This window comes from Engraulis encrasicolus, chromosome 14 (assembly GCF_034702125.1).
Source record: "Engraulis encrasicolus isolate BLACKSEA-1 chromosome 14, IST_EnEncr_1.0, whole genome shotgun sequence".
Classification (NCBI taxonomy): Eukaryota; Metazoa; Chordata; class Actinopteri; order Clupeiformes; family Engraulidae; genus Engraulis; species Engraulis encrasicolus.
Window position 1 is genome coordinate 43396634 of NC_085870.1, and position 25914 is coordinate 43422547.

The 25914-nt window shown below is 41.7% G+C and overlaps 2 protein-coding genes across 3 annotated transcripts in view; one reads left to right on the forward strand and one right to left on the reverse strand.

Moving 5' to 3' along the window:
• The first annotated feature begins 7985 nt into the window (after window positions 1–7985).
• LOC134462680 (cadherin-related family member 4-like) lies at window positions 7986–17334 on the forward strand. The gene is made up of 11 exons (XM_063215823.1): window positions 7986–8080; window positions 10634–10840; window positions 11478–11617; window positions 11921–12062; window positions 12566–12771; window positions 13266–13399; window positions 14915–14965; window positions 16067–16127; window positions 16798–16854; window positions 16968–16995; window positions 17187–17334. The coding sequence occupies exons 3-11, from the start codon at window positions 11519–11521 to the stop codon at window positions 17243–17245; spliced, it is 837 nt and encodes a 278-aa protein (XP_063071893.1). The 5' UTR covers window positions 7986–8080; window positions 10634–10840; window positions 11478–11518; the 3' UTR covers window positions 17246–17334.
• A 176-nt stretch (window positions 17335–17510) lies between these two features.
• The window catches only part of LOC134462679 (guanine nucleotide-binding protein G(i) subunit alpha-2-like), a 127493-nt gene continuing 119089 nt past the window's right edge, over window positions 17511–25914 (reverse strand). For both annotated transcript variants that reach the window (XM_063215821.1, XM_063215822.1), the window contains 4 exons: window positions 22311–22440; window positions 21469–21622; window positions 20182–20408; window positions 17511–18982 (listed from right to left, as the gene is read on the reverse strand). In XM_063215821.1, coding sequence (XP_063071891.1) covers window positions 20218–20408; window positions 21469–21622; window positions 22311–22440 — 475 coding nt within the window. In that variant the 3' untranslated portion in view covers window positions 17511–18982; window positions 20182–20217. The remainder of the gene's footprint in view (window positions 18983–20181; window positions 20409–21468; window positions 21623–22310; window positions 22441–25914) is intronic.

A 25914-nucleotide genomic window follows, 5' to 3' on the forward strand; every position in this document is an offset into this window, starting at 1 on the left:
TTATTTTATTGTCTTGTATTTTGTGTGTAGAGTCAACCACCACAGCAACCCCAGGTAATGTTACAATTTATAGCTCTTCTGAATGACCATGAGATATGACCAAATATTTAAATGTTGATAGTTTTATTGTAACGCTCAGTGTCTGAAAATCTGGCAGTGGCAACAGTTATAGCCAGCCAGCCACCCCTTCACATAATAACCAAGCTAATGACTATGCAATTTTGTGGTGGGAAAAGTGTAAGTGTAACTTTTGTGTAATTATTTCCTATTTACTAATGTTAGATTTAGGCCATTACACTTGTTTGAATGTGCACGCTGATTCAGACATCTGCCTGACAGTATTCAATGTTTGAAACTTTTCCAGCGACAACTACTACAACCACAACAACCACAACAACCCCAACCACAACTACCACCACACCTGCACCAACAACTGCCAGCCCAGGTACACAGAAAACTAATGCCATAATTTCTATCACACAAAGTAACATTTTGTATGAACTGTGAATATATAGTTCATATGAAATCACTGCCTTTTTGAAGCGGTGACACATCAACTCTTCATATTTTGCACTCATCTCACTGACTCTGCATTTAGAGTTTGTGAACCTGCCCGATGTTGTGGAGGTGTCGGAGAGCACTCGTCCCAGGGCGGTAATCCTGGAGTTCCAGATTCTCAGTGCCAAAGCCGACCCTGAGGTCCGCATCCTCTCCATCCAGCCACACCACCCCGTGCTTGAGGAGCCCATTGTCAACCCCACCAACGTCTCCCATGTCTTCAATGTTCAGGTAACATCATGTAGAAATGACCACATGCAATTATGACTATTAACTAACTATGAGAGTAAGTTGCACATTGTTATTCTCCAATAAAGTTAAGGCAAACCACACTAGTTCAGTTGAGTATTGTACCTCTGATTGGTTTAAATGAAGCATATTCAGCTGTCTTAGCCTATATACCAAAAACAAGCCATAAAAATAAGCATGCTATTTAAGAAAATTACCGTATTCCGAATAATGTGCAGTGATTTTTTTCATCATACAGTATAGTAAATGCTATTTATACTTTTGCATTAGATTGTTCTAAACGGCTCTGTGGACTATGAGACTGTAAAGCTCTTGACTGTGCGTCTGGGCATCGGCATCACTCCGTCTGGCTATGTGGAGCAGACCTTCAGCCTCAGCATCACCGACACCAATGAACCGCCTCAGTGTGAAGCTCAGTTCCAGCTCGGTGAAGAAGCTTTTTTTCCCTTCACAGGATCCTGGCAGTTCATTTCATTTCATGCCATGAGGGGCTTTAAAGGGCTTCTCTAACTCAGATATGTGTATGACTAGACAGTACAGTATATGGCTGACTAGAGCAGGGGTGTCAAACTCCCTGCACATATGCATCTCTACATGTTGCAAATGTATTTATTTAAAAAGGGACAGCATATATTACCAGCATTTAAACAAAAATGCTAAATACACAAGATTATAGCCATGAGGCTAATTTCCATCTTTTGTCCCTTGACAGGTTTGATGTTCCTTAAAAAAAACCAAGGTTAAAACAGAACTAAAAATACACAGTTATACTGTAGTACACATTTGTAAAATTATAGAGTCAAAGATATGTCACACATTTTAAAAATAAATAATACAAAATACAATTACAAGATACAATACCCAAATAAGTTAAAGAACAGCTGCCAGTAGTAGCCTAACTATGAGAAATTATGTTGACAGCATTGAGAATCTAATAACCACAATTTTAACTGTTTGCTGAATAAGTTTACTGTTGGCAGTTTTCTAATTATACTGGGAATTGTGTTCCAGGTGTGAGAGACATGTTGCAAATGACTAGGACCCACTCATATCCCTGTGATATACCAAATTTTATGTTCAAGTCATGTTATTACACAATATTAGTGTATGTGGGCCAACTGTAATACAGATTTGAAATGCTCTCATTTGTTAATGTTTGACATCCCTGGACTAGAGAGTATATCTATATGAATAGCTGTCTGCAGAGTCACTGACAACTTTGGCCAGGTCCGGGACAACGTCATCTGAAAGGTCCCCCAACCAATTCATACAATATAGGCCTACAGCAATAAAAAACCTATTCTGGTACCCCCCCCTGTCCCCCTATCAACTTCGCTGGCTGTCAATGAGTAGTTGGAAGTTCATTCTGCTGGGCAGTGGGTGTTCAAATGGGATCTACTTTTCAGAGCTGTACTGTATTGGATATTCAGTTTAACCCCTTAGCGAAGCACTATGGCTCTCTGTAATGTCATAGCAATGATGTTATTATATAGTTAAGCATTTTCAGCAAGTGAATAGGGTCGCCGGCAACCCCTGCTGCAGTAGGAGGCTACGATTTGATTTGGCAGTTTTTCTGCTGTGATTTCAGTTGAAAGATGGCAAATAATAGCTCCATCTGACATCTGGTGTTAGCCCAATGAAAATCAAGTTAATAAAAAACTTGTACTTGGCCATGCCTATCCTATGAGGGAAAAAATATGAATAGTAATAATTTCTTCTATCGATTATTCAGTATACGTAGACTTTTATAATCTTTGCTTCAATGTGACTAAATTTTTAATATGAGGTTATATCTCTCCCTAGGTGCTGTGGTTCAGGTACCAGAGGACAGCCCAGCCCCTGTGAGACTTTACACAGTCCTGGCAAAGGATCCGGATGCCAATGACACCCTTACGGCACGTATCCCATTTCGTATGATAGAAAGTCATCTTGTCAGCTTGTTACACTTCACGGCTCATCCCTGTCAGTGATGTCAATATAATAGGTGCTGCCTTCGAGGCAGCACTTGCCAGCTAAATCATTCATACGTACATTCATCCATTCATTCATGCAAACAAGCAACCAAGCGATCAATGAGCCAGACAGTTTATGTCCGTGTCAGCATAAATGTAATTTATGTATTCTCGTTTATTGTCCATATTGCAGTTTTCCATTTATGAGGTGCAGCCAGTGTCCTCTTCACCCCAGTTCCACATTAATAACCAGGGCAGCATCTCCTCCAGCCAGACTTTTAATTACCACGCTGGCCCAAGGGTAAGTAATTAGTCAAGTAATTAAGTAAAAAGTCAAGTAATGAATTAGTCCTGGGCATCTTGTGGAGGGCAGTATATAGAGTAGAGGCCACTAGATTGGAGCCATCTGAGACTGTATCCAAATCCATAAAACACGTTTTGTTTCCTATTTACTATTTATTGCAGCAGTTCACTCTGTCTGTGGTGGTACGAGACACGCAGGGGAGCAACTGCACCGGCTCTCTCCTCATCAAGGTCCTGAAAGTTCACTCTGAGCCCCTGGGTTTCCTGTGAGTTGAACGATCAATATCGTAAATATCCCGTTGGCTGACATTTTCTGTTGCCATTGGCAGTCCCGCTGACTTGCAAGTGAATGAATGGAAGCACACACACTCTTTCTGGTTTAATGATTTACACAAGTTGTTTGGCTGCTTGTGTTTGTATTCATGTTATATGATCCATGAACACTTGTTTTATCACCTAAGTATTGAAACACTTAAAGACAGAGTATATACTAGGATTGTGGTCCGAGTAGGCACTAAGCTGCTCATTGCAACTATGCTGCCCATTGCCATATTTGATATTTTCAATATTTATTAAGTAATAAACTGCTATTTTCTAGTCAGACCGAAATACAGTACGTTTTGCAGCTAAAGATGTCTATTCCTGGAAATCCCAAATGACAGACAGAGAGAAGAGACACCTTTTTATGTGTGAAAGTGTCATTTTGTCATAATGAATGCTTAGAAATTGATGGTGGTCAAAAATACTTGTGAAAAGATAACATTTGTGAATGGCCAATGATAAGTAAATATACAGTCCCAGGAAAAAGTTTGTACACCCTTTGACATTTCTTACCTGTCTGTCAAAATTGGTCATAAAACATGGTCTGATCTTCCCGGAAATCGCAAGAAGGAACAACCAGAGTCTGCTTTAATTAATTCAACCCAAACATTTACAAGTTTTCATATTTTCATTGGCCATAAGATGTAAACATTCACAGGACAGCAAAGCATAAGTAAGTACACCCTTGCATTGAATAGGTTTTAAACCACAGTTATTCGTGAGAAACTTAACCAGACATTTCCTGTAGTTGCAGATCAGATTAACAAAACAATCTGGATGTATCTGGTCTCCCTCTTCTTTAGAAAACTGCCTCTCGTCAGCAAGGTTTGTGGGATGTCTGGAGTGCATAGCTTTCTTGACTTCATGCCATTTAATCTCAATTGTTTTTTGTCAGGGCTTTGACTGGGCTATTCCAGAATGTGTATTTCATTATTATGAAGCCATTCTAAAGTCGATTTGCTTCTAAAGTATGGGTTGTTGTCACATTTCAGCACCCATCCTCTTGTGTGCTTCAACTGTGTGACAGACTACCTCACTTTTTTTCTGTAAAATATCTCGATAAACTTCTGAGTTCATTGTTCCACTGATGATAGCAAACTCAAAAGGGCCTGAGGCAGCAAGGTAGCCGCATATAATGATGCTCCTGCCACCATACTCAAAGGCGGAGATGATGTTTTGGTGAAGGTGTGGTTCTCCAGTTCTCCTCCAAACATGACATTGTGTGTTCCCCTGAACAATTCAACTTTGGTTTCAGCATTGGTCTACAGAATATTTTGCAGTAATTCTATGAAGCATATAAATGCTTTTTCGCAAACCTCAAAGGTGCAGCAATATTTTTTTGGACAGAAACCCCATTAATTTTAGATTGGCAGAATGAATCCCATTTTTAGCTATTCTTGGTTACATCTCCTCTTCTGAGTATGGTGGCGGGAGCATCATTATATGCGGCTACCTTGCTGCCTCAAGCCCTTGACAGTTTGCTATTATCAGTGGAACAATGAACTCAAGTTTATTGTGATATTTTACAGAAAAAAACGTGAGGAAGTCTGTCACACAGTTGAAGCACACAAGAGTATGGGTCCTGAAATGTGACAACAACCCATACTTTAGAAGCAAATCGACTTTAGAATGGCTTCATAATAATTAAATACACATTCTGAAATAGCCCAGTCAAAGCCCTGACAAAAAACAATTGAGATTAAATGGCATGAAGTCAAGAAAGCTATGCACTCCAGACATCCCACAAACCTTGCTGACGAGAGGCAGTTCTCTAAAGAAGAGGGAGATAAGATACAAACAGATTGTTTTGTTAATCTGATCTGCAACTACAGGACAAGTCTGGTTGATGATATTGCAACTAACTGAGGGTTAAAACCTACTTAATGCAAGGGTGTACTTACTTATACCCTGCTCTCCTGTGAATATTATGGCCTTATGACCAATAAAAATATGATAACATGTAAATGTTTGGGTGGAATTAATTAAAGCAGACTCTGATTGTTCCCTCTTGAGATTTCCGGGAAGATCCGACCATGTTTTATGATCAATTTTGACAAAAATGTAAGAAATTTCAAAGGGTGTACAAACTTTTTCTTGGGACTGTATATAATAGAATTACGTACAGTACTCTAGGCTATATTTAAACTTGGACGCCAACTTGACCATGTACATCCACTGTAGTCTGCCTATACAGAATGTCTCCATCTGGGAGAACAAAGGCAATGAGGCCCTTGTTGCCACAGTAACCGCCCATCGCAATGTCACGGATGTGATTTACACTTTCATAAAACCCTACCCACCATTCAAAATTGGCCGAGGTGAGCAACTGTCTTTGTTATCTTTTTTTACACAACGCGGTGCCATGCAACCATATAGAACAATGTTATTCATATTTGCTCTACCTGTATCAATACTGCATACTACATAAAGTCTGTTGTTGCACTGTAGAGGATGGCGTAATCAGGACCAGCTATAATCTGGACCTGGAGTCGGACCGCACCCTGGAGAAGAATGTTCTGCTGGTGCGGGCCTTGAGTTTGTCTGAGGAGCGCAGTGGTACGGCCACAGTGACAGTGCGCGTACTAGATGTCAATGAACACGCACCGCTCTGTGAACCCCCTGTGATAGTGTGAGTATGCCTCTCTTTCTTCTAATCTGTCTGTCTGTCTGTCTGTCTGTCTGTCTGTCTGTCTGTCTGTCTGTCTGTCTGTCTGTCTGTCTGTCTGTCTGTCTGTCTGTCTGTCTGTCTGTCTGTCTGTCTGTCTGTCTGTCTGTCTGTCTGTCTGTCTGTCTCAATGACTGAAGTATCTGTCTGCGAGTCTTCCCCCACAGCCACCCATTCCTTTTGTACATCTGCACAGGGAGGTTTACATACGGTTTATTATATATAACACTTTGTCGTCACTAGCAAAATCTGTGTACCTTCTTTACCAGAGACAATATTCTGCCACATATAGCCATAGTCTCTGAATGCAATCATTCATGTCACTGAAATTCATACAGGCAGTCAAAGAAATGACTATGTAAGTGGATATGTTGACAGTATATTGACTCATGGCATGTTGACTTGGTGTTTACATGTCATGAGATCATAATTCAGAACGTCAAGAAGTGCCTCTGAGAATCCTTGTTTGTAAACGATTATTTTGTTAACATGAGAAAGACTGGTTGTTGTTACAGTAACAGACTGGTACCTACATCTGCCGCAAAGACTTTTATCGTGGACCAGTAGCAGCTGTTGCCTAAGGCCTCTAGGAGGCAGTATTGCATTTAAGCTTGATCACGACAGGTCCTCGGCACCCTCGGTGAGCCATGAGCTATTTGCTGAAGCTCAGACAGACACAGACTCAGACACACACGTGATGTTCTTTGTTGATTTCTTAGCTCCCCCGTAAAGCAGTTGAAGGCCCAGAGCGTGGTAATGTGTCTGAGTTATTATTCAATCAAGGTTTCATCTCACACCTCACTTAACTCACATCTGTCTCTCCCAAGTGCCACCATCAAATGATACGATCTCCTGCCCACTTTTTGAGAGGACAAGGTGCTTTATCATACCTCTCTTTTATTTCAGCATGCCACAGTTCTGTTAAATTACATTACAATACCTAATTTGGTAATTGACTAAGATGAACTTCATACCCACTTTGGTCCACTCATCCACATACTTGTACCAGCAAGTTTGTTAGCTGAACCAAATTAACACCAAGAGCCATTTAAAGAAATGACATTTTCCCATGGCCTGTGTGCAGTCAAGCTTTTGCTCATGTTAAGTACTTTGAAATGGTATTACTTTTATCTACTGTAATTGAATGTTTTGGGTGTTTCATGAAAGATTGATTAATCTTAATTTAATTGTTAATCTATGAAATTTATTTTGATTCAAAATGTAATGATTGATTAAGCTTAATCACAACTGTCATTGTTTATTATTTCAGCTTGTCACAATTAGTTAAGCTTAATTAAATGGATGCACCAGTTAATCCCATCAAATATAATTAATACCACAGGAGGATCTGTTGTATGGTGTAGAAAAAAAGAATGGCTATGGAGTCTTTTTATTGGTACTGTAACAATGTTGTGTGTAACAATATCTTAAAGTTTAACCGTTCCTGAGACTACTGAAGTTGGAGGAAGCCTGGGCCGTATTCGCTGCTTTGACGTGGACGTCAGCAACCACAACGTGACTCTCACACTGATCCAGAACAGCCTCTCGCTCTTCAAGTTCCGCCTGAAAGACGGACAGCTACAGGTTATCATTACACACACACACACACACGTGCACACTCGTGCACACTCACAGACACACTGACACACACAGACACACAGACACACACCTCATATATCCCCCCACTGCTCTCACACAGGGAAGCCGACAGGGGGAGACAAAGGGGTCTGTTGTCCCGGGCCCAGGGTGAGAGAGGGGCCCCAAAATTGGGTCCTCATGACATTGTGTGTATTGGATTGGGGGGGAGGGCCCTTTCAGATAACTTTGTCCTGGGCCCAGCAAAAGCTGTCGGCGGCCCTGTTCTCACACACCATGTAATCTAGTGTCTGTAGAGTCTGCTATCTTCTGCTCGTGTTGGTACTTGTTTGTCTACAGGTGAATAACACTCTGGACTACGATGTTGCAGCTGGTACCAACTTCCAGTACGAGGCTACCGTACTGGCCACAGATGCCGGCACTCCTCCTCTGACAAGTTAGACACCCTTACTGTTTTACACATTCCCCTCTATAGTGATGGGATTCACTAATTCAACGCCCTTTCGGTACTTACGTCTAACGTCATACAACCCTAACCCTAACCCCCTGCCTCCATTTCAATCTGTTTTTTATTTGTTTATATAATTACTTAATCCACAAAAGGAAGTATTGCTCTACAGAAACAGTTTAATAAACATTTTTAAGCTCCAAAACGTGCCTCATATCTAGCACTGCATATCTGCTAGTGCTCAACTAGGCACACCACGGGCCTAAAACTGCCATCTTAAACAAATAAACCTTTGACAAACTAGGGAGGAATACCCTCCATTAGTTCCAAATTAAACAACTTAAAAACTTTTCTTTAGAAGTGGGTATTAACAATAATATTCATAATAATATCATCTGCCTTTATAAATCTTTCAACACAAAGTGCCTTTTCAAATCCAACTCGACTGAAAAGTCGCCAAGTGACGCCACTAGCATCTTACTTGGGTATTTCACTTTGTGCTATAATAACAAACTACTACCCTACTCCATATCCCTTCCACAGATACCTTTCATAGCCTGTTTTCAAAACATTTACCAACAACTTCTACTTTTTTATGCAAAATATTTTTTGATAAAACAGTTTCTAATTTTTACTTAAACCTTTTGGATGGCATGCTAATTGTCGCCGAAGGCACCATTCAAAGTACTCTTCATTCTCCTGTCTTCCAGACACCAACTAATGTTTTAATTATGTAATCCTACGGTAACACTAGATAATAGTGGTGTCAACAATGATCGATCTGGTGATCCAATCCAATGCGGGGAATGGACGATCCAGAATCGATCCGGCAAGTTCCAGAATCGATCCGGCAATTTTTTTAAGTTTCAATTACTTCCATGGATATTTCGGGAGCAAATGAATGTTAAATTAAATAAAAGCACTTCAAAACATTGCAAGACTGATACAGGGGTCCGTTTCTCGATTCTTGTCGTTGCTAACCGTCATAAGACCGTCTTAAGACCGTCTTACCATTCCCTTGGATTCAGTGGTAAGCGTCGCTGTCGAGAGAGTGTTGAGTCGCTCTTACGAAGGACGTTGCTACCGTCGTTAGCAAAGACACTTTCAAGATACGGACCCCAGACTGATACAGAAAACAGCCAATAAATTCTTGCTCAATATCTGACTACTTGTATTGCCTCATCATGACTGATTAAACATTAGCTTTGCTTTCAGTAGAAACGTAATGCATTGCAATACATTGTAGAATTGAATTGGATCGGATCGGATCGCATAGAATCGAATCGAATCGAAACCTCCCGAATCGTGATCGAATCGGATCATGAGGGCAGTGCCGATCCACACCACTACTAGATAAGTCTTTTATAACTTTTTCAACTTTTTAGAATTTTTAAAGGATATTTCCTTTTCTCCATTTTTAAGCTTTTTCTACTTGGATAGTGTTCAGCTGAACCAATCCTTTCGAATTAGCCAACTCGCATCCAAATCCTTTTCAAAAGAATCTACTAAGTTCATATAACACCAATATCTCTGTTTACCAATACCAATCCATCCTTTCACAATCCTTCCTCCTGGTGGTTTCCTACTTTTAATCAATACATTGGTTTATTATTAGAGTCATTTTACACTTGCTTCAGATTGCAGATCCTGACGGACTCAGCAATTCTAGACATTTTAGTAATTGGACGGGGGACATCGACCTGGGAGTGATCACCCCTGGTCGGACCTCTACTGCCGAGGACTGTACAGTGCTTAAGTGGTCGAAACGGTCTCGATGACGCAGTAGACGCACTGCTGATGATAGATGTCCCAATATTGCATGTTTTTTTAAAAAAAAACTACCGTGAATAGGTTATTTCAGTTGACTTACAATTTTTACATTTTCCCATAACAACACACTAATTTTTCCTATTGGGTTGATCCCTCCACACTGGTTAATAACCAACAACCCTCCACATTCTCCTCTCCACACCAACTCGTATCACAGTCCTGAACATAAGAGGTCTCTGTTTAAGTCTAAACCCTTTAAGAATCTATCCCGAAGCTTAAGGATTACAAATTAGTGGCAATACATCTTCCCTCGTTCTGCCTTAACTCCTGTGAAAGCTGTTTCGCTTTTCGGGAGGGCGGTTCGTTGTAATTTCATACGTACCTAACCCTAAACCTAACCTTAACCCTAACCCTAAATCGCTTAGAGACCCTAACCCTAAATCGTACCACGTAAGTACCGAAAGGGCGTGAAACTAGTGGGTCCCCTATAGTGGCAGTCATGTCGTACAAAACCATTGACATTGATGTTATTGACGATGAGAGTAATGCTGGTTGGTATGTCATTTTTTTGTGAACAACCTGTCTGTGGCAAAATGTATCGATGAAAAAATGTTTCACTTAGGCCTATATTAGTGCAATATTCTGTACATCTGATCTCGGCGGGCTGACAAGGATAACTTCCTTTCAGGAAAACATGGAACTGTGTACTCTACAATAGCCGACAGGTCTTACAGGCCATCATTAAATCTCGCATGTTTGTTTATGTTTCAGCTGAGGTCCGCGTTCTGATCACAGTGACTCCTGTGAATGAGCACGACCCGGTCTTCCAGGGGCCCTTGGTGATCGATGTGCGAGAAGACACCAGGAGGGGGTCAGCAATAGGCACCCTAAGGGCCACAGACCAGGATTGGCCCCATGATAACATCCGTTACTCCATCCTGGAGGGGGAAGGACAGTTCTCTCTTGACCCAATAGGAGGTATATAGTGTACTGTACGTGCATGTCATGTGCAGGGCCAATGACTGCTTAGGCTGGGCCCATGACAAAAGGGCCCCCCATCCCATACCCACAGTGTAATGAGGACCCAATTCTGGGCCCCCTGTCCCCCACTGGACCCTAACTCATGGTTAGGCCCTGCATGGTGTCTAGCTTTCTTTTCTATCTCTCTATCCCCTCTTATGGTAATGTAGGCCTGCATGTCCATACTGGTACTTGTAATTTTAGTACTGTTTGTCCTTTTGTCATCCTGAACCTACAAGGTTACAATCTCACAGTTTTACAGTATTGAGAGTGAACCAAGATGCTCTCACAGATTTATAAACTCACTAATGCCTCTTTTCCACTGCTGTTTTTTGGTAGGCCTACAGCTCGACACAGTGCGACTCGGCCGCCACTTTTTGCTTTTCGAATAGGCACAACACAGCTCAATTACAGTAAAGCAAAAAAGTGGCGGCCGAGTCACGCTGTGTCGAGCTGTAGGCCTACCAGAAAATCGGCAGTGGAAAAGAGGCATAAGGACACCTGCCCTCACTTGACACAAACCTACCTCAGTTCAAACATGTGAAGTACAGTATATCTCAAGTGTGTATAAGCCAATGTGAGGTTTCCTGTGCAGGGCAGCTATACCTGGACCGGGACCTGGACTTTGAGGTCCAGATGCAGCACGAGCTGACGGTGAAGGCTGTGGACTTTGATCAGGATGTGGACAAAACCAAACTGCGGACAGGCATAGCACAGATCACCGTTATGGTGGTGGTACGAACACACATGGACACACGATTGTGATTATTTTCTGTGATGGGATAAACAACATTGGGTATTTAGAAGCCTGTATACAAGGCCATAAAATCAAAAGGAATAGGTGAAATTCAAAAGGTGTCATTCATTTACATTCAATGCACTTTAACTGTCAATACAGACATATTTTACTCACATTCACTCTGTATGACACTGTTGGTCAGTCAATTAGAAATCAGGTTACTTTTTGGTGGGTTTTCTTGTGACCTTGGTCTGCTAATCTTGTTTATTTCTTTACACCCTTCTCCTGTTTCCCATTAGAATGTGAATGATAATGCCCCAGTGTGTGACCCTGTGTCCTACGAGTCCACCATATTCTCCACACTGGCCACCAACACTGCCATCCTCAGCCTCACCTGCACTGATCTGGACAGAGATCTCCTCACTGCCACCATCACCAGTGGTAAGCTCCAGAATATTGTTTTTCTTGATAGTTCATGGATTCAATTCAATTCCAGTTTATGACAGAGTAGTATCACAAACATCAGTGTAAAGGTGCGCGCACATCCCAAAAAAACAAATTGCTGCGGGTGCAGAATATCAAGTAACGCAAATGGAAAAAAGAGAAGAAATATTCGCACACCGCAAAAAGGTCCCTTGTCGTGATTTAATTTAAAAAAACGTTTCGACCAGCAAGGTTTTTGTCAGTATCACAAACATGAGCGTGGTTCCAAAACACTGTGCAAACAACATAATAGTCCACAATAGTGATGTAGAGAACAGGGCAGGCACCCCTAAGTTATTGATGAACGTGATTCTGGTTGGTACATTGGAATGTGAGTGATTATGGTATGGATATAATTCCCAGCAGAATAATTAGGGGTGTGTGTGTGTGTGTGTGTGTGTGTGTGTGTGTGTGTGTGTGTGTGTGTGTGTGTGTGTGTGTTTTTTTATTGTGCAAAAAAGGTTCTGCCGTGGATCGATTTGAGATGAGAGGCTTGGTGCTCTTCTCCAGGAACATCTTTTCGTTTGTCCCAGATGGAGTGTACGACGACACGTATTATGAGATCACCATCTCCGTGTCTGACGGCAAACACAGCACCACTACCGTGGCCTACATACACGTTGTTCCGTGGACCACCACAAAACCTACAACCACCACCACTACCACAGTAATCAAGAACACACAGTGTGATATGCAATATGACGATACAACTCCTGTACATTTTGGAATTATGGATTGTGGAAAACAAAAACATTGTTTGCACATATTGGGTTGATAAATATGTACCTCTATGATGTGATTTCATTATGAAATGATTCCCTCAATAATAATGAATGGATCAAATTGAATCCACACATTTAGTCAAATATGTTAGCCTTCTAGCAGTTTTTCCTCAAATTTGTATCGATAAACTCATACTCCGTAAGCCATTCTTTGAAATCTAAATGGATTTACTTAAACACCTTATACAGTCTTGACTTTCTCCACACCCAACACCTGTTAAATACACACACTTAGTAGTCAAAACAGTCCAGAATGCACCACAGGAGCCAACCCACTGAGATGTCCTGTGGACACACACAGACACTTTCAAGTAAAGCTCAAGTCAGTCCCTCAGTGTGTAGTGTTATACTCAGCCAGAGTGCATCTTGTCTTCTCTAGACGAGGAGGCCCGAGGTGGTGACAGTGATAAATGACTTCTGGGACCCGGATCCGTGGTTTGTGGCAGCTCTGACGATCACGGGAGCACTGCTGCTCCTACTGCTGAGCCTTCCTCTGTGGATTAAACTCTTCCGGTACACCAACACTGACATCCCTTAGGTTAGGGGGGAAAAATCACATGTGGTATTGCAGGATCAACACTGCAGTATTACTGCAGTATATTACATAAATAGAGTACTACAGTATAAGTGCAGTAAATGAAGCATTTTGGAGATGAAAAATCTCCAAATCTGTATAATCTGCATACCAGTCCTAAAAAAATATGTTTTGGGGGGAAAACCCCACTGCAGTCCTGCAGAAAAAAATGCAGCTTTCCCGTTTTTCAAAAGGGAATGCCTAGGGCATGTTCAAGATGTCGGTATTGTTTTGTTCCTTACAAAGAGAATTTTTCACCATGCAGCGAATGAAGGAGCAGTTCTGAGTCAGCTACACACATGCACACGCACGCACACACCAGAGGTTTCAGTAAATTCATGGTGTAATTTCAACACTAGCACATAATATTGTATAGCTGTTACACCATTCATTGAAACCATTTCTTACTGAAAAACACTAAAAACCTAATGAGAACCCACCACAGACTTGATGCAACCAGCGCAGTCAGCTGATCATAAGTACACAGGTCTTTGTATTCAGATAAGTTACTGGTGTTTCTTTATTAACTTTTACTTTTGACATCCCTGACACTGACACTGACACTGACGCTGACGCTGACGCACGCACACACACACACACACTATGGCTCTGTGGATGGATGAAACTATTAAAACACACACATGCATGAAATGTTGTCATTAACTTTGCATGATGGCAGAAGGCAGAGTGCTTCTGAAGTCTCTGGAGCAGCAGTATGACATAACATAGTGACATAACAGGCCACTGTAAAGGACAGTGGGGTTAACCTGCACTGAAAGAATCGTGCTTTTAGTCTACACGGATATCCTGTCAGAAGTTGGAAATGTTGCACGGGTGCATTAGGCCTAATAAAGGTCTTGCCTCGAGTTGGGAGAAAAGGCAGATTGGTAAAACAGGATAGAAAAAACCAATCATGCTTTTTCATTGGTGAAAATATTTAAGTTGCATGGATGGAACCATCAGATAACATAGGAAAACAAAAGCAGACATGTATATAATGTATATATTATGTGTATAATGTTAAAGGGACACTGTGCAGGAAATGGTCAAAAAAGGTACTGCAACTATGCTGCTCATTGAAACTGTGATGCCAATTGCCAAATTTGATCTTTTCATGAAAGTTTATTAAGTAATAAACTAATATTTTCTAGTATGGCCCAAGTACAGTCATTTTTGCAGCTAAAAATGGCTATTTCTGGAAATTCAAAATGGCGGACCATGGAGAAGATCCCCCTTTTCATGTATGAAAAATGCATTTTTTCCAGTCATAATGAATACTTAGAATTTGATTGTGGTGGTAAGTATTCATGAAAAAGTTAACATTATTGAATGGGCAGCATGAATTGTGGAAATAAACAACTAAAAATCTCACAGTTTCCCTTTAAGGTTATATAATACATTCTAGTTTGTCTTCAATGTTTTCACATGACCATTGTGTTTGTTGTCATTCCCAGTGGCACAGTATGTCGCACAGGAGAACAGACTGAGCCACTTGTAAAAGAAGGGTAGGTTTCTAATGCTGGAGTGTCATAACAAACTACAAGTTTTCTGACATCTACTTTCCCTTCATACAGCATGTTTTGATTGCCATTGCCCATACAGTGCAACAGTAGTTCTAGTGCTCGGCTTTAATAGTGGTGAAATTGATGTATGAAAAAACAGCAGCAGCAGCCATATTGGACTGTCTTGAAACACATCATAGTGGCCACTAATAAGAGTTCTGAAACGATCTGCACACCGCCGGATGTTGATGGTTGACTGGGTAACACACATATCCACACAGCACATCATGCTATTGCTGACTTGTGTCACTTAGTGCAGCACTGGAACGTTCAGAGTGGGAGAATGTGCACCGATAATAGAACCATATTAACAACCATTGGAACATTGACCACTGTGCAATGTATGGGCTTAATGAACTGACAAATTCAATGCAAGATATTCTGCTGTCTCATCAGAGATGAGATGCATTATTAGGGTTAGTTGTTGCCATGGCAACATGTTTTCCCCCGAAGGGGGGAATTGTCAACTACCACAAGTATTGCTCTTAATGAATTTAAATAGCATACTAAAAATAGGTTAGATAGTCTGTCATTTAACCCATTTAAGCTTGAAAATGCTTACGCTGCATTGACCTAGGCGCCTGGAGCGACATAGACGCTGCATTCAGGCTCTTGAGATTTGAGTTTTTTATGAAAAATGTGGGTGTGCTAGAGCTAAATGAAGACAATCTAATGCAAGATGAGATTCCTAGCTTTTAAAAGCATGTTTTATGTGGTTTGGAGGCTGAAATATTTAGGGTTTTATAAGCTGAGGGCAGCTTTTCCCAAAAAGGGCTCAGGCATTCAGCAGGCATTTTTTTCGCAGAAGGCTTAGGCTAGTAAAAGGATAATATTTTTTTTACACAGCAATCCATTTGCCAAAGGCCAGCATCATCAGATGTGAGTCAGTCACTTCTCAGTGTGTGACATACACAAATATGCAGATACATCACATGCATATTATTTAGATAGAACAACACTTAGATATTGCTTGCTTTTGATCCTCATTTACAACTGACTTACCATCTCCCCTCTTCTTTTCTACACTCATCTCCTCCCTGACAGTGATGACATGGATAAGCCAAATGATTCAAACAACCAGGACTCTCGCCCGCCTTCTAGCCAGGTGAGGTCATGATGCAAACGGGGGGCAACCGGCATTCCAACACTCCTCCACACTTTTTCATACCGATATTCCGACACACCTCCACACTTTTTCATACCGATATTCCGACACACCTCCACACTTTTTCATACCGCCATTCTGACACAAAGTTACTCTTACGGGGAGCTGTCCAGGCGTGAGCGTACACCTTCATTGGTGTGTCCTGTACTGTCCACGTGGTGTGTGGTGCTGAAATCTATGTATGCTCCGAGTGCAGCACGGAGACGATAGATCATGTATCTTCGAGAGGCTGGGGGAGCGAAGTCACCGATATTAGATTAAATATTTGCAATCTCATCACATATCACATACATTCCTTTCAGTTCTGGATGCCCGACGTGCGTGCTCAACTCGACAGACATAGCACAACACTGGCTGGCTCTTTTTCCCATTGGCCTATAAACACATTTTGTAAGAGGTGCCATTGAAACCAGATAATGGTAGACCGCATAATGGTAGACGGCAAACGGCATCTCCATCATCAATCAACAGACATTACAAATTCACGCAAACAACTGCTGCTAACCTCCTCAAATGTTTACTTTTGCCTGAATATTGTGTTATGGTTGTTATAACAGAAGTGTGTTAGTGCACCCCTTTACTTCTTCACCATTTCATTGTTTGTCATCAGGCTTCCCTTGATGGCACACTAAGTCTGTCCAAAGTCAGCCTTCAAGATGAGCTTCTGGTGAGTAAGCTCAAAATGACATCTCAAAAAGTCATGGCTCGTGCTGAAAACATCAAAGAAAATGTGGTATAATGTTATACCGTAATATAATGTTATGTTGGCTTACTTTTCAGAGGTTTGATGGAAAGGCCCAAGATCCAGGTGAGTTCAGTGCAGTCATGAAGGGCCTCAACACATTGTTAAGGGTTCAAAGATCATCATGTCAGAGCCATTGTGTGAAAAAAGTGTAATATACGTACATTGACTCAATTAGATTTTCAGTCTGATTTGAAGGATATTTCATGTGTATATAGATATGTACTGCAGAGCCAACCAGTTGTGAATGTATTCAGTTTCAGGGCGAAGCTACTTGTTCAACTCTGCGACTGGAGAGAGGCGTTGGCTGGACTAAGACACATGGAGAAGAGAGATGATGGAGCCAGACAGACTCGGGAAAAAATTACATTTGTACAAAATACAATCACTGTTCATGCCACTTCAGCCACGTCTATGAAAATCATTGCAGCAGTTGTTGAGTCCAGCATAACCATAGATAATGATTTGTGTTAGATTTTATGATTATACAGTATTACAGATGGAAAATGGAAACTTCTCTCTGGGTTTTTTTACATAGTGTAACACAATTGTTTAAAAAAAGACAAGCAAGCACATCAAAATCTGGTGGAAGGACTTTTATTTAAATTAAATCATTATATAGGACTTTCAACGCATTTTGAAATGTTTTTTTTTTTAACCAAAAAAAAAAAAAAAACCCTACCTTTTTTTTCCTCAATTAGAATGTGTCTTGTTAATCACTATTTATCCTTAGACATGTGCAGAACAAGAAGAGCAAAAAGTACGGAACAGCAGGTTCAAACAGCACTAAGAAGAGATGGTAACACTTTACTTGACGTCGGTGTCATAAGCATGTCATTACAGTGTCATAATAGTATCATTATGTACATGTCATAAGCATTTTATGACTGTTGGTCTTAAGTGACCTTCGGTTATGGCAAAGACAACTCTTAAAATGTTTATGACATGGACATAATATTTATGACACATGCATAACTGTGCCATGACACTATTATGACACTGTAATGACATGCTTATGACACCGGCGTCAAGTATAGCGTTACCGAAGAGATCACCTCCACGAGTCCATTGTAAACTCAAGGCACAAACATAATGCAAAGGTTGAGGAATGGGACAACAATAAAATCAGCATCATCATCATCATCATCATAATAATAATAATAAAAAACAAATTGTTAGATACTTCCTGGTCATACTTTAAATGTCCATTAAAAATGTTAGCACATTTTTCCTCTCGAGTGAAGCTTTTTTTTTATAAGCATTTTAAAATGTTTTCTTTATTTTTTTGTATTTTTCAGACCTTTTTTTTGCTTTTTATGTATGTTTTTGACAAAGGAATGTTATGCTATGGTGTGCAGGTTATTCAGCTAGTACACTGGCTATCAGTCATGCAGGACACATATGCAGCTGGACTACGAATGCGGACTTCATGTAAACATTATAAAAAAAAGCTCTTTCCTTTTTTGACCATTCTCCCTATCCATGCTGATGCATCTTTTCTTAAAAAATAAGCTTTATGCAATTAAAAGTTTAATAAAATTTTGCACATCAGATTCTCTAAAGTAAAATGAATGTATTTATATATTTATATATATAAAATGGGGTTTTATGTTGCATCTCTAATAATCAACAACAGAAAACCACAAACAAAACGAAATGAAACGAAACCAAACGAAACAAAAAAACAGAATTGTTGATTTGTGGTCAAAGCCCAAGAAGTTAATACGAGAAAATATGGAACCGACTCTGCTTTGAAATGGAAATATCAACAGTGAGCTGGGCTGGGGCAGGTCTGGAGCGAGAGGAGATAAGAGGAGAGGAGAGGAGAGGAGAGGAGAAGTGGTGGAGCATGGGGGTGGGGGGTACAGAACAGGTAGCCATATACCTTACCCCTGAAGCCCCACCCCACCCCACCACCATGGCACAGTCTTTCATGTTGTCTTTACAAAAAGCAGAATCAAAGCAGGTACTGTATGGGGATGGCCAGAGCAGTTGGTCAAAACAGGTCCCCTCCCTCCTTATCCTGTCGGGTCATCGGAGCTGTTCAAGTAATCTGCCAAGACGAGACAAAACAACTTAGCCGAACTGTTTAAACACAACTACCAACATTTCATAACCACAGATACACAGTATTAAGGCCTACAATCCAACACAGATATGAACACTAGATGCTGTGTTAAGTTTTTTGGTGTGGCCCAACCCTGAACGCCGCCATCTTGGGCTGGTATCTTGTGTTTTTCATAAATGTGCTCTTACCGCCACCTACAGGACAATGTGCATATCACCTTGTAACCAATTGATGGCAATGTAATACCAAAAGAATAGTCTAATACAGTGTTTCCCAACCAGGGGTACGTGTACCACTAGGGGTACGCGAACACACTGCAGGGGGTACTTGGATAAATGTTATTATTATAACTAATGTATGGAGCAGTCACATCCGGACAGAGAAAGCGATATAGAACATGTATTAGGGGGTACTCATGGCACAACTAAGAGGCATAGGGGGTACACGAGACAGAAAAGGTTGGGAAACGCTGGTCTAATAGACTGAAATACTTCGGGCACAGACTTTTCGGGGATCCATGTGATGTCAGGTGAATGCCCCTTTAGGAGACCTTTGGAGTCGTATGGTGAAGAATGAATTAGCACTGCAGATGTCGGTAGCACACATCTTGTGCAAGCCACCACCAAACCAACCATCTTCTACTTGTATTAGAGTAAGATAACCCAAACTCTGCCCACCCAATGCAAAGGAGTGTGCTCAACTTTGGTCTCCTAAGGGGGCATTGTCCCATCCTTCTTCTTGTCTCTCTGTGGCATTTGGTGACAGCTGACATGAAATGTGCGCTACCATCTACAGTGCCAAGGGAACTCCATTCATTCTCAACAATAAGACTCCAAAGGTCTCCTCACCGAAGGTCTCCTAAAGGGGCGTTCACCTGACATTACATGGATGCAGGAAATGCAAGGGCCTGAAGTATCGTACTCTAACAGAAGATGTTTGATCAAACATCACAAAAAGAGAAGAAGGAGGGGACAACGCCCCCTTAGTAGACCAAACTTGAGCAGACTCCTTTGCTGTGGATGGGCGGAGTTTGACTTATCTCTCTCCACTAGACGATTCTTTGGTAATACCAGCTAAACATGGTGGTGATCTGACGTAAGCAAATCTTTCCAATCCAAAGGCGTGATCAACACGACATCTAGTATTCATACCCATGACATTCCACTTCCCAACACCAGACTCACCTCGGCTCTTCCCCCCCCAGCAGTGTTCCTGCAATTCTAGAAGAGTCCGCAGTCCTTCAGGTTGTTCTTGATGATGACGTCGGTGACTGCGTCGAATACAAACTGCACGTTCTTGGTGTCGGTGGCGCAGGTGAAGTGGGAGTAGATCTCCTTGGTGTCCTTCTTCTTGTTCAGGTCCTCGAACTTTGTCCGGATGTACTCGGACGCCTCGTCGTATTTGTTGGGCCCTGCACAGGTGGAAGTGGTGATATGAGACAGTTGGCAGTTTAAACGTATATTGTTTCATAGAGCACTAATGGCATTTAATCACAAATCAAAGGGTAACAATCTTTAAAACAGTAGAAAAATGTTGAGATATTTTAATGTAATTATACTGTACGGATGTAGCGCACATCAGCGCACACGCACACACCTATCTGATGCCTTTCTTTTAAGAAAAGCTGGTTGCACACTGGTGACATTTAGGTCTTTGGCTCCAGTTTCAGAAGTGAATATTAATGCTGGGCCTACTTATCCCTGTGGACAGCAGATGCGACTGTACGTCATGACACCATTGGCAACAGCTGTGTCCACATGGTTAACAGGAACCATTCAGGAACAAGGAACAAGGAGATCAGAAGTTCAATTTCCCTACTAGTAGGAAATATGTGGTCAGTGAATGACCAGAACACTCATCTATGACCAGGAGTGTCATCAGTGTAATGTAAATATTAATACAGATTACGTGGACTAACCATACACAACACACAAGTGCCTGAAATGATTCTGAAAATCTTGTCTATTTGGGCAATACTGATGAATCAGAGGTGAAGGCAATCTCAGGGAGCATTTTGAATAGTTTGTTTGTCTGGGATCATGTGGACTTTGAGGACCCCCTTGTGGAGATTTCTGTCCACTTGAATTAGTGCACACACCCAATTTCACACCAATGAGAACAAACAGAACTACCATCTTTTGGTCAAAATTGACCATTTGCTGAGCACCACCTGCTGCTATTGGTGTGAAAGCACCACCCAAAGTAAACAGTCAGTTCAGGGAAGAGTGGGTCACTTAAAGTTTGTTAAGTTATTTAGTAGAGAGAGAGTTGCTAGTTGAGTTTCACAAAGTAAAGCAGAGCAAGGGAGTTGTTTGGTATGTGGATATGTGTATGGCATGTTTATGTGTTTGTTTATGGTATGTGGATATTATCTTTTTCAATTTCTTGAGTTCTCCTGTATCTAGTCATGACGATTGTTGGCTTGGGATGTGCACACAGACTATACTTTTTCACTGGGGTTTTGTTCTTACCAGTGTACTCTGGGAAGCAGATGGAGAGGGCGCTGCTCTTGATCTTGTCCTCAAACAGGTCCTTCTTGTTCAGGAAGAGGATGATGGAGGTCTCGGTGAACCACTTGTTGTTGCAGATGCTGTCAAACAGCTTCATGCTCTCGTGCATGCGGTTCTAAGGCATTAAAAACAAGATTCAAGGAAACAGGCAGTTGGTGCCAGGCAACATTCGTTGAAGACCTTTTTTTTTAAATGCTACAATCATCAGAAGTATTACTTAGCCTAAGAGACTTTCCAAAATAATTAACATCACAACATGCACAAAGTCATTGATCTTATTCCACTGTCATGACCTACCGTAGCATAATTCGTATTGACAGATGGAGGGCCCTAAATGCATTGTATAATTCACAGCACTAATGCCTTGACATTTGATAGTGCTTACCGAAGCAAAACCACAATCTCATCATCAGGACAGCTGGGGTTATGGACCCATTTTGCATGTCTATTAGCCTTACAGAGACGGATGCATATCTGTGTGCTTTTGCATTGTAAAGGCACAACAAGCAAGTTGAATATTTCTCACTCAAGAACAACTTTGTCACTCCCTGGTTTCTTGCAGAAACTGTGCACTATAATTGGATTTTGTGGGTAATGTAATCTCCCAATATTTGATCCAGGGAACCATATTTGGAAAGTGTCTATATCTGGCCATGGACTGAAAAAGCAGTTGACAGCGTCTATATTTGCCAATTAATGACACATTTTGCATTAATTGACTTGTAAAGGTGCTTATTGACGCAACTCGAAAATGTTGCATAGTGCTCCGTTTAGTGAATGAAAGAGAGGGTTAGAGTTCTCACCATCTCCTCGTCCTCAGCCAACACCAGGTCATAGGCACTCATGGCCACGCAGAAGATGATGGCGGTCACACCCTCGAAGCAGTGGATCCACTTCTTACGCTCCGATCTCTGGCCACCCACGTCAAACATCCTGCCAAGACAAACAAGCAGTGGTACCCATGAGCAATTTCCAACAAATTCAACAAATTGATGTTTGCATGTTTGTCATCATGATGACAATGAGGGCCATTTCTGTTGCTTGGGTATATTTTTTATACTTTTCTTTCTTAACAATTACAAGGTGTGAAAAAGAAAAAAGGAGAGGAAAACACACACACACAAACACACATGCACACACACACACACACACACTAAACAAAACGATATACTGTCTGGATGGGGAGATGACTCAAGCTGGTAAACAATGTGCTCGGATATATTTCAACGGTGATATCTTACGCGTTCCTGCAGACAATAAAATGTGAATCACCACCACCACTACCACCCATTTATTTCCTACACTTGTGTACCATTTCAGTCTAACAACTACCATTTGTCACATCATCTTGCTTCTCCTGAGGCAGAGGAAATGAGGTGGTTCAGATCTCAAGTCCAATGTGCTGTTGTATTACTCAGACATGTTTTGTTGATGTTTATCTTCTTTTCTTTTGTCTGTGATGGGTTTTTTTCCGGACTTAAGTCTGTAACCATTTACGAAACAAGCTCACAGGCCACAGCTACAGACTGGGGATGAGAAGAGTAATTGGATGAAAGGAATGGAAATGGCAGAGAGAGAGAGAGAGAGAGAGAGAGAGAGAGAGAGAGAGAGAGAGAGAGAGAGAGAGAGAGAGAGAGAGAGAGAGAGAGAGAGATGGAGAGAGAGAGGGGGGGAAGGAGGAAGGGGGAGAAGGAGAGCAATAAAGGGAGGAAACCATAGTGCTGTGGTTGGCTGTTGAAAAGCATGAAGAATTGAAGAAAAAAGGGAAAAAAAACAGCTTGTTAGGAGAGACGTGGGCAGGGGAGAGAATGACAGAAGACAAAAAAATCACAGGAAACCAGAAAGTAAAGTGAGAAGAGGGACAGACAGAGGAAAGTGGATAGACAAGAGTACAAACGGCAGAAGCGAGTGAAAGTGAGAAGCTAAGATAACACGAAACACAGCAGTAGTTGTTTTAAGTACAGCTGCAGGCTAGAGAGTAAAATAACTAGTGCCAACACTATGGCAGATGGCCCAGAAGAGCAGGAGGAAGCTCCAAAGTTTACTGCCCTCACTCAGGAGGGGGCTACTGCTACTTGACACTTAAGTTGTTGTTTTCACATCTAATGGAAGGTGGTAGAAGGTCAGAAAGTGATGTGTCTACACTGGAGAACGGTGGTTGATGGTTTTTTGAAGCTCTATGAAATCAGATCTAAGAGCAGGCACACGAGACTCGTCACTGTGAGGTGTAGGTCAGTCAGTTAAGTCAGTGATGATGTCAGTTAGTGCGAGGGTTTTTTGGGCAACATGCATTTATGTTCTTCTTGCTAAGTGGTGATGGGGGGACCGAAAGCCTTGGGAAAAGAGACGATGCACAATGCATCACTTTTTGAAGGCTGTCTGCCCTCTGGTCTGCCCAAACACAAACAAACAAGGTAAGCACACAGAGGTCAGTACAGTGGTGGGAGGTGGAGGGACATTGAGGTTGAAAAATAAACCTTGCCATGCCGGCCACCTTCACAGCCACATTTAACACACAGCTGGACACACTCACACAGAGATACAGACTTTATGACGTGTGTGTAGAACTCATACAGAGAGACACACTGACTCTCAGTAGTGTGTGTGTGTGTGTGTGTGTGTGTGTGTGTGTGTGTGTGTGTGTGTGTGTGTGTGTGTGTGTGTGTGTGTGTGTGTGTGTGTGTGTGTGTGTGTGTGTGTGTGTGTGTGTGTGTGTGTGTGTGAGATAGGCAGCCTGTCAGCTGTCACATCCGATGGCCGTGTCACGTGTGCAGCATTTATTGGCATATTCCATCTGCTGCCGGTTGCCATGGTTATGACCACATTCTGAGAGTGACAGAGGAGATAAAAAGCAGGAGTAATACTAGAGATAGTAGCCTGCGTTCTCTTCCTTTATATTTTCTGATAATACAAGTGCAGACCGTCATTGGTCTCCACAACTTTGAGCCCTTTGAGCAGTAGAGCTTAGCTTTAGTTTTTAGTCCCTATGCTTTGAGTCCCCAAGAAAATACTATTTGAGTCTCAAAAAAGTAGCCTACAATTTAATTTTGCATAGAAAAAAAGAAACTAGACAAAGTTTCAAACATCTTTTGTCTGATTTTGGGAATTCTGGGATGATTATAATTGGGGGATGGCGATCTATAACTCATTAAACATTCCCATCAAAATGGTTTTGGATACTGCATTTTTAACACTGGAGTTCTGAAAATAGCATGGAACTCAATGTGTCAATAGACACCGTGGGAATTAGAAACTTGAATGTGTGTCCAGGGTCAAAAGCTAACTTCTGTAGAACAGGACGTGAGCGAAAAACCATTTGCCCATTTTGTTGTTGTTTGGTGGTTGTATTGTGACTATGCTATCTAGCTGCTTGATGGACCAATGATGGAGGATGGTGTCAGCATTAGCTGTCAGTCACAGCAACATAACAGTATAGTCTGTTCAACAAAACGCCTTCGCCCCCCCCCGCCCCCCGCCCCCTCTGACATACCATTTCCCAGGCGTCAAACGGAACTCTATCAGGAAATACAATCATCTTGGTCCATTTATGCTGGGTAGACTGGGCACATCAGTGCACAAACATCTTCTTCTCCCTCCCTTTCTTCCTTAACTCTCCCAGACTCTGACACATAAACAGATGCGCTCTCTCCCTCTCTCTCTCTCTCTCTCTCTCTCTGTCTCTCTCCATCAGAGAGACAGAGAGAGAGAGAGAGAGAGAGAGAGAGAGAGAGAGAGAGAGAGAGAGAGAGAGAGAGAGAGAGAGAGAGAGAACTTCACAGCTGTCCCTTTAAAGTAAAGTAATGAAAGTGTTGCCTTCGCCTGATTGGCAGCCTGTGTTGTGTTTGATCTGTGCCTCCAAAGGTTCCGCTCTGACATTTCCGCCCCGGCCCCTCTCTGTAGCTGATAATTACAAAATAAGTTTAACTGTAAACTGCTCCCCCTGTTTGTGCCAACCATGGAGGCCATGTCTGGATTTGGGCTGGGGCCTCTTTGTGTGTGTGCGTGTGTGCGTGTGCGTGTGCGTGTGTGTGTGTGTGTGTGTGTGTGTGTGTGTGTGCGTGTGTGCGTGTGCGTGTGCGTGTGTGTGTGTGTTTGTGCATGCCTGCGCACGCTCCTTGGGTGATTCATCAGAGACCTTCAGAGACTAAAGGAAAGAGGGATGGGGAAAAGAGGGGATGAAGAGACAGAGGAAAGGAGGGAGAGAGAGAGTGACTTAAAAAAGAAAAAGAGAAAGGAAAGGAAAGGTAAGGCCACAGGCGCGCATACGTCTACATGAACACACTCTTGCATACAAAGTGTGGAGAGAGGAAGAAGTAAACCATGACCAAAATACCCAAATAAGTGCATACAATCGCCACATGTTTTTAATTCCGAATGAAATAATTCCGAAATAAATACTTCCGTTAA

Coding starts and splice junctions, on each gene's coding strand:
- LOC134462680 (XM_063215823.1), top strand. CDS start 11,519: ATGCAGCACGAGCTGACGGTGAAGGCTGTGGACTTTGATCAGGATGTG. Junction 12,063..12,565: donor CACTGCCACCATCACCAGTG/GTAAGCTCCAGA, acceptor TGTGCAAAAAAG/GTTCTGCCGTGGATCGATTT. Junction 14,966..16,066: donor GAGCCACTTGTAAAAGAAGG/GTAGGTTTCTAA, acceptor CCTCCCTGACAG/TGATGACATGGATAAGCCAA.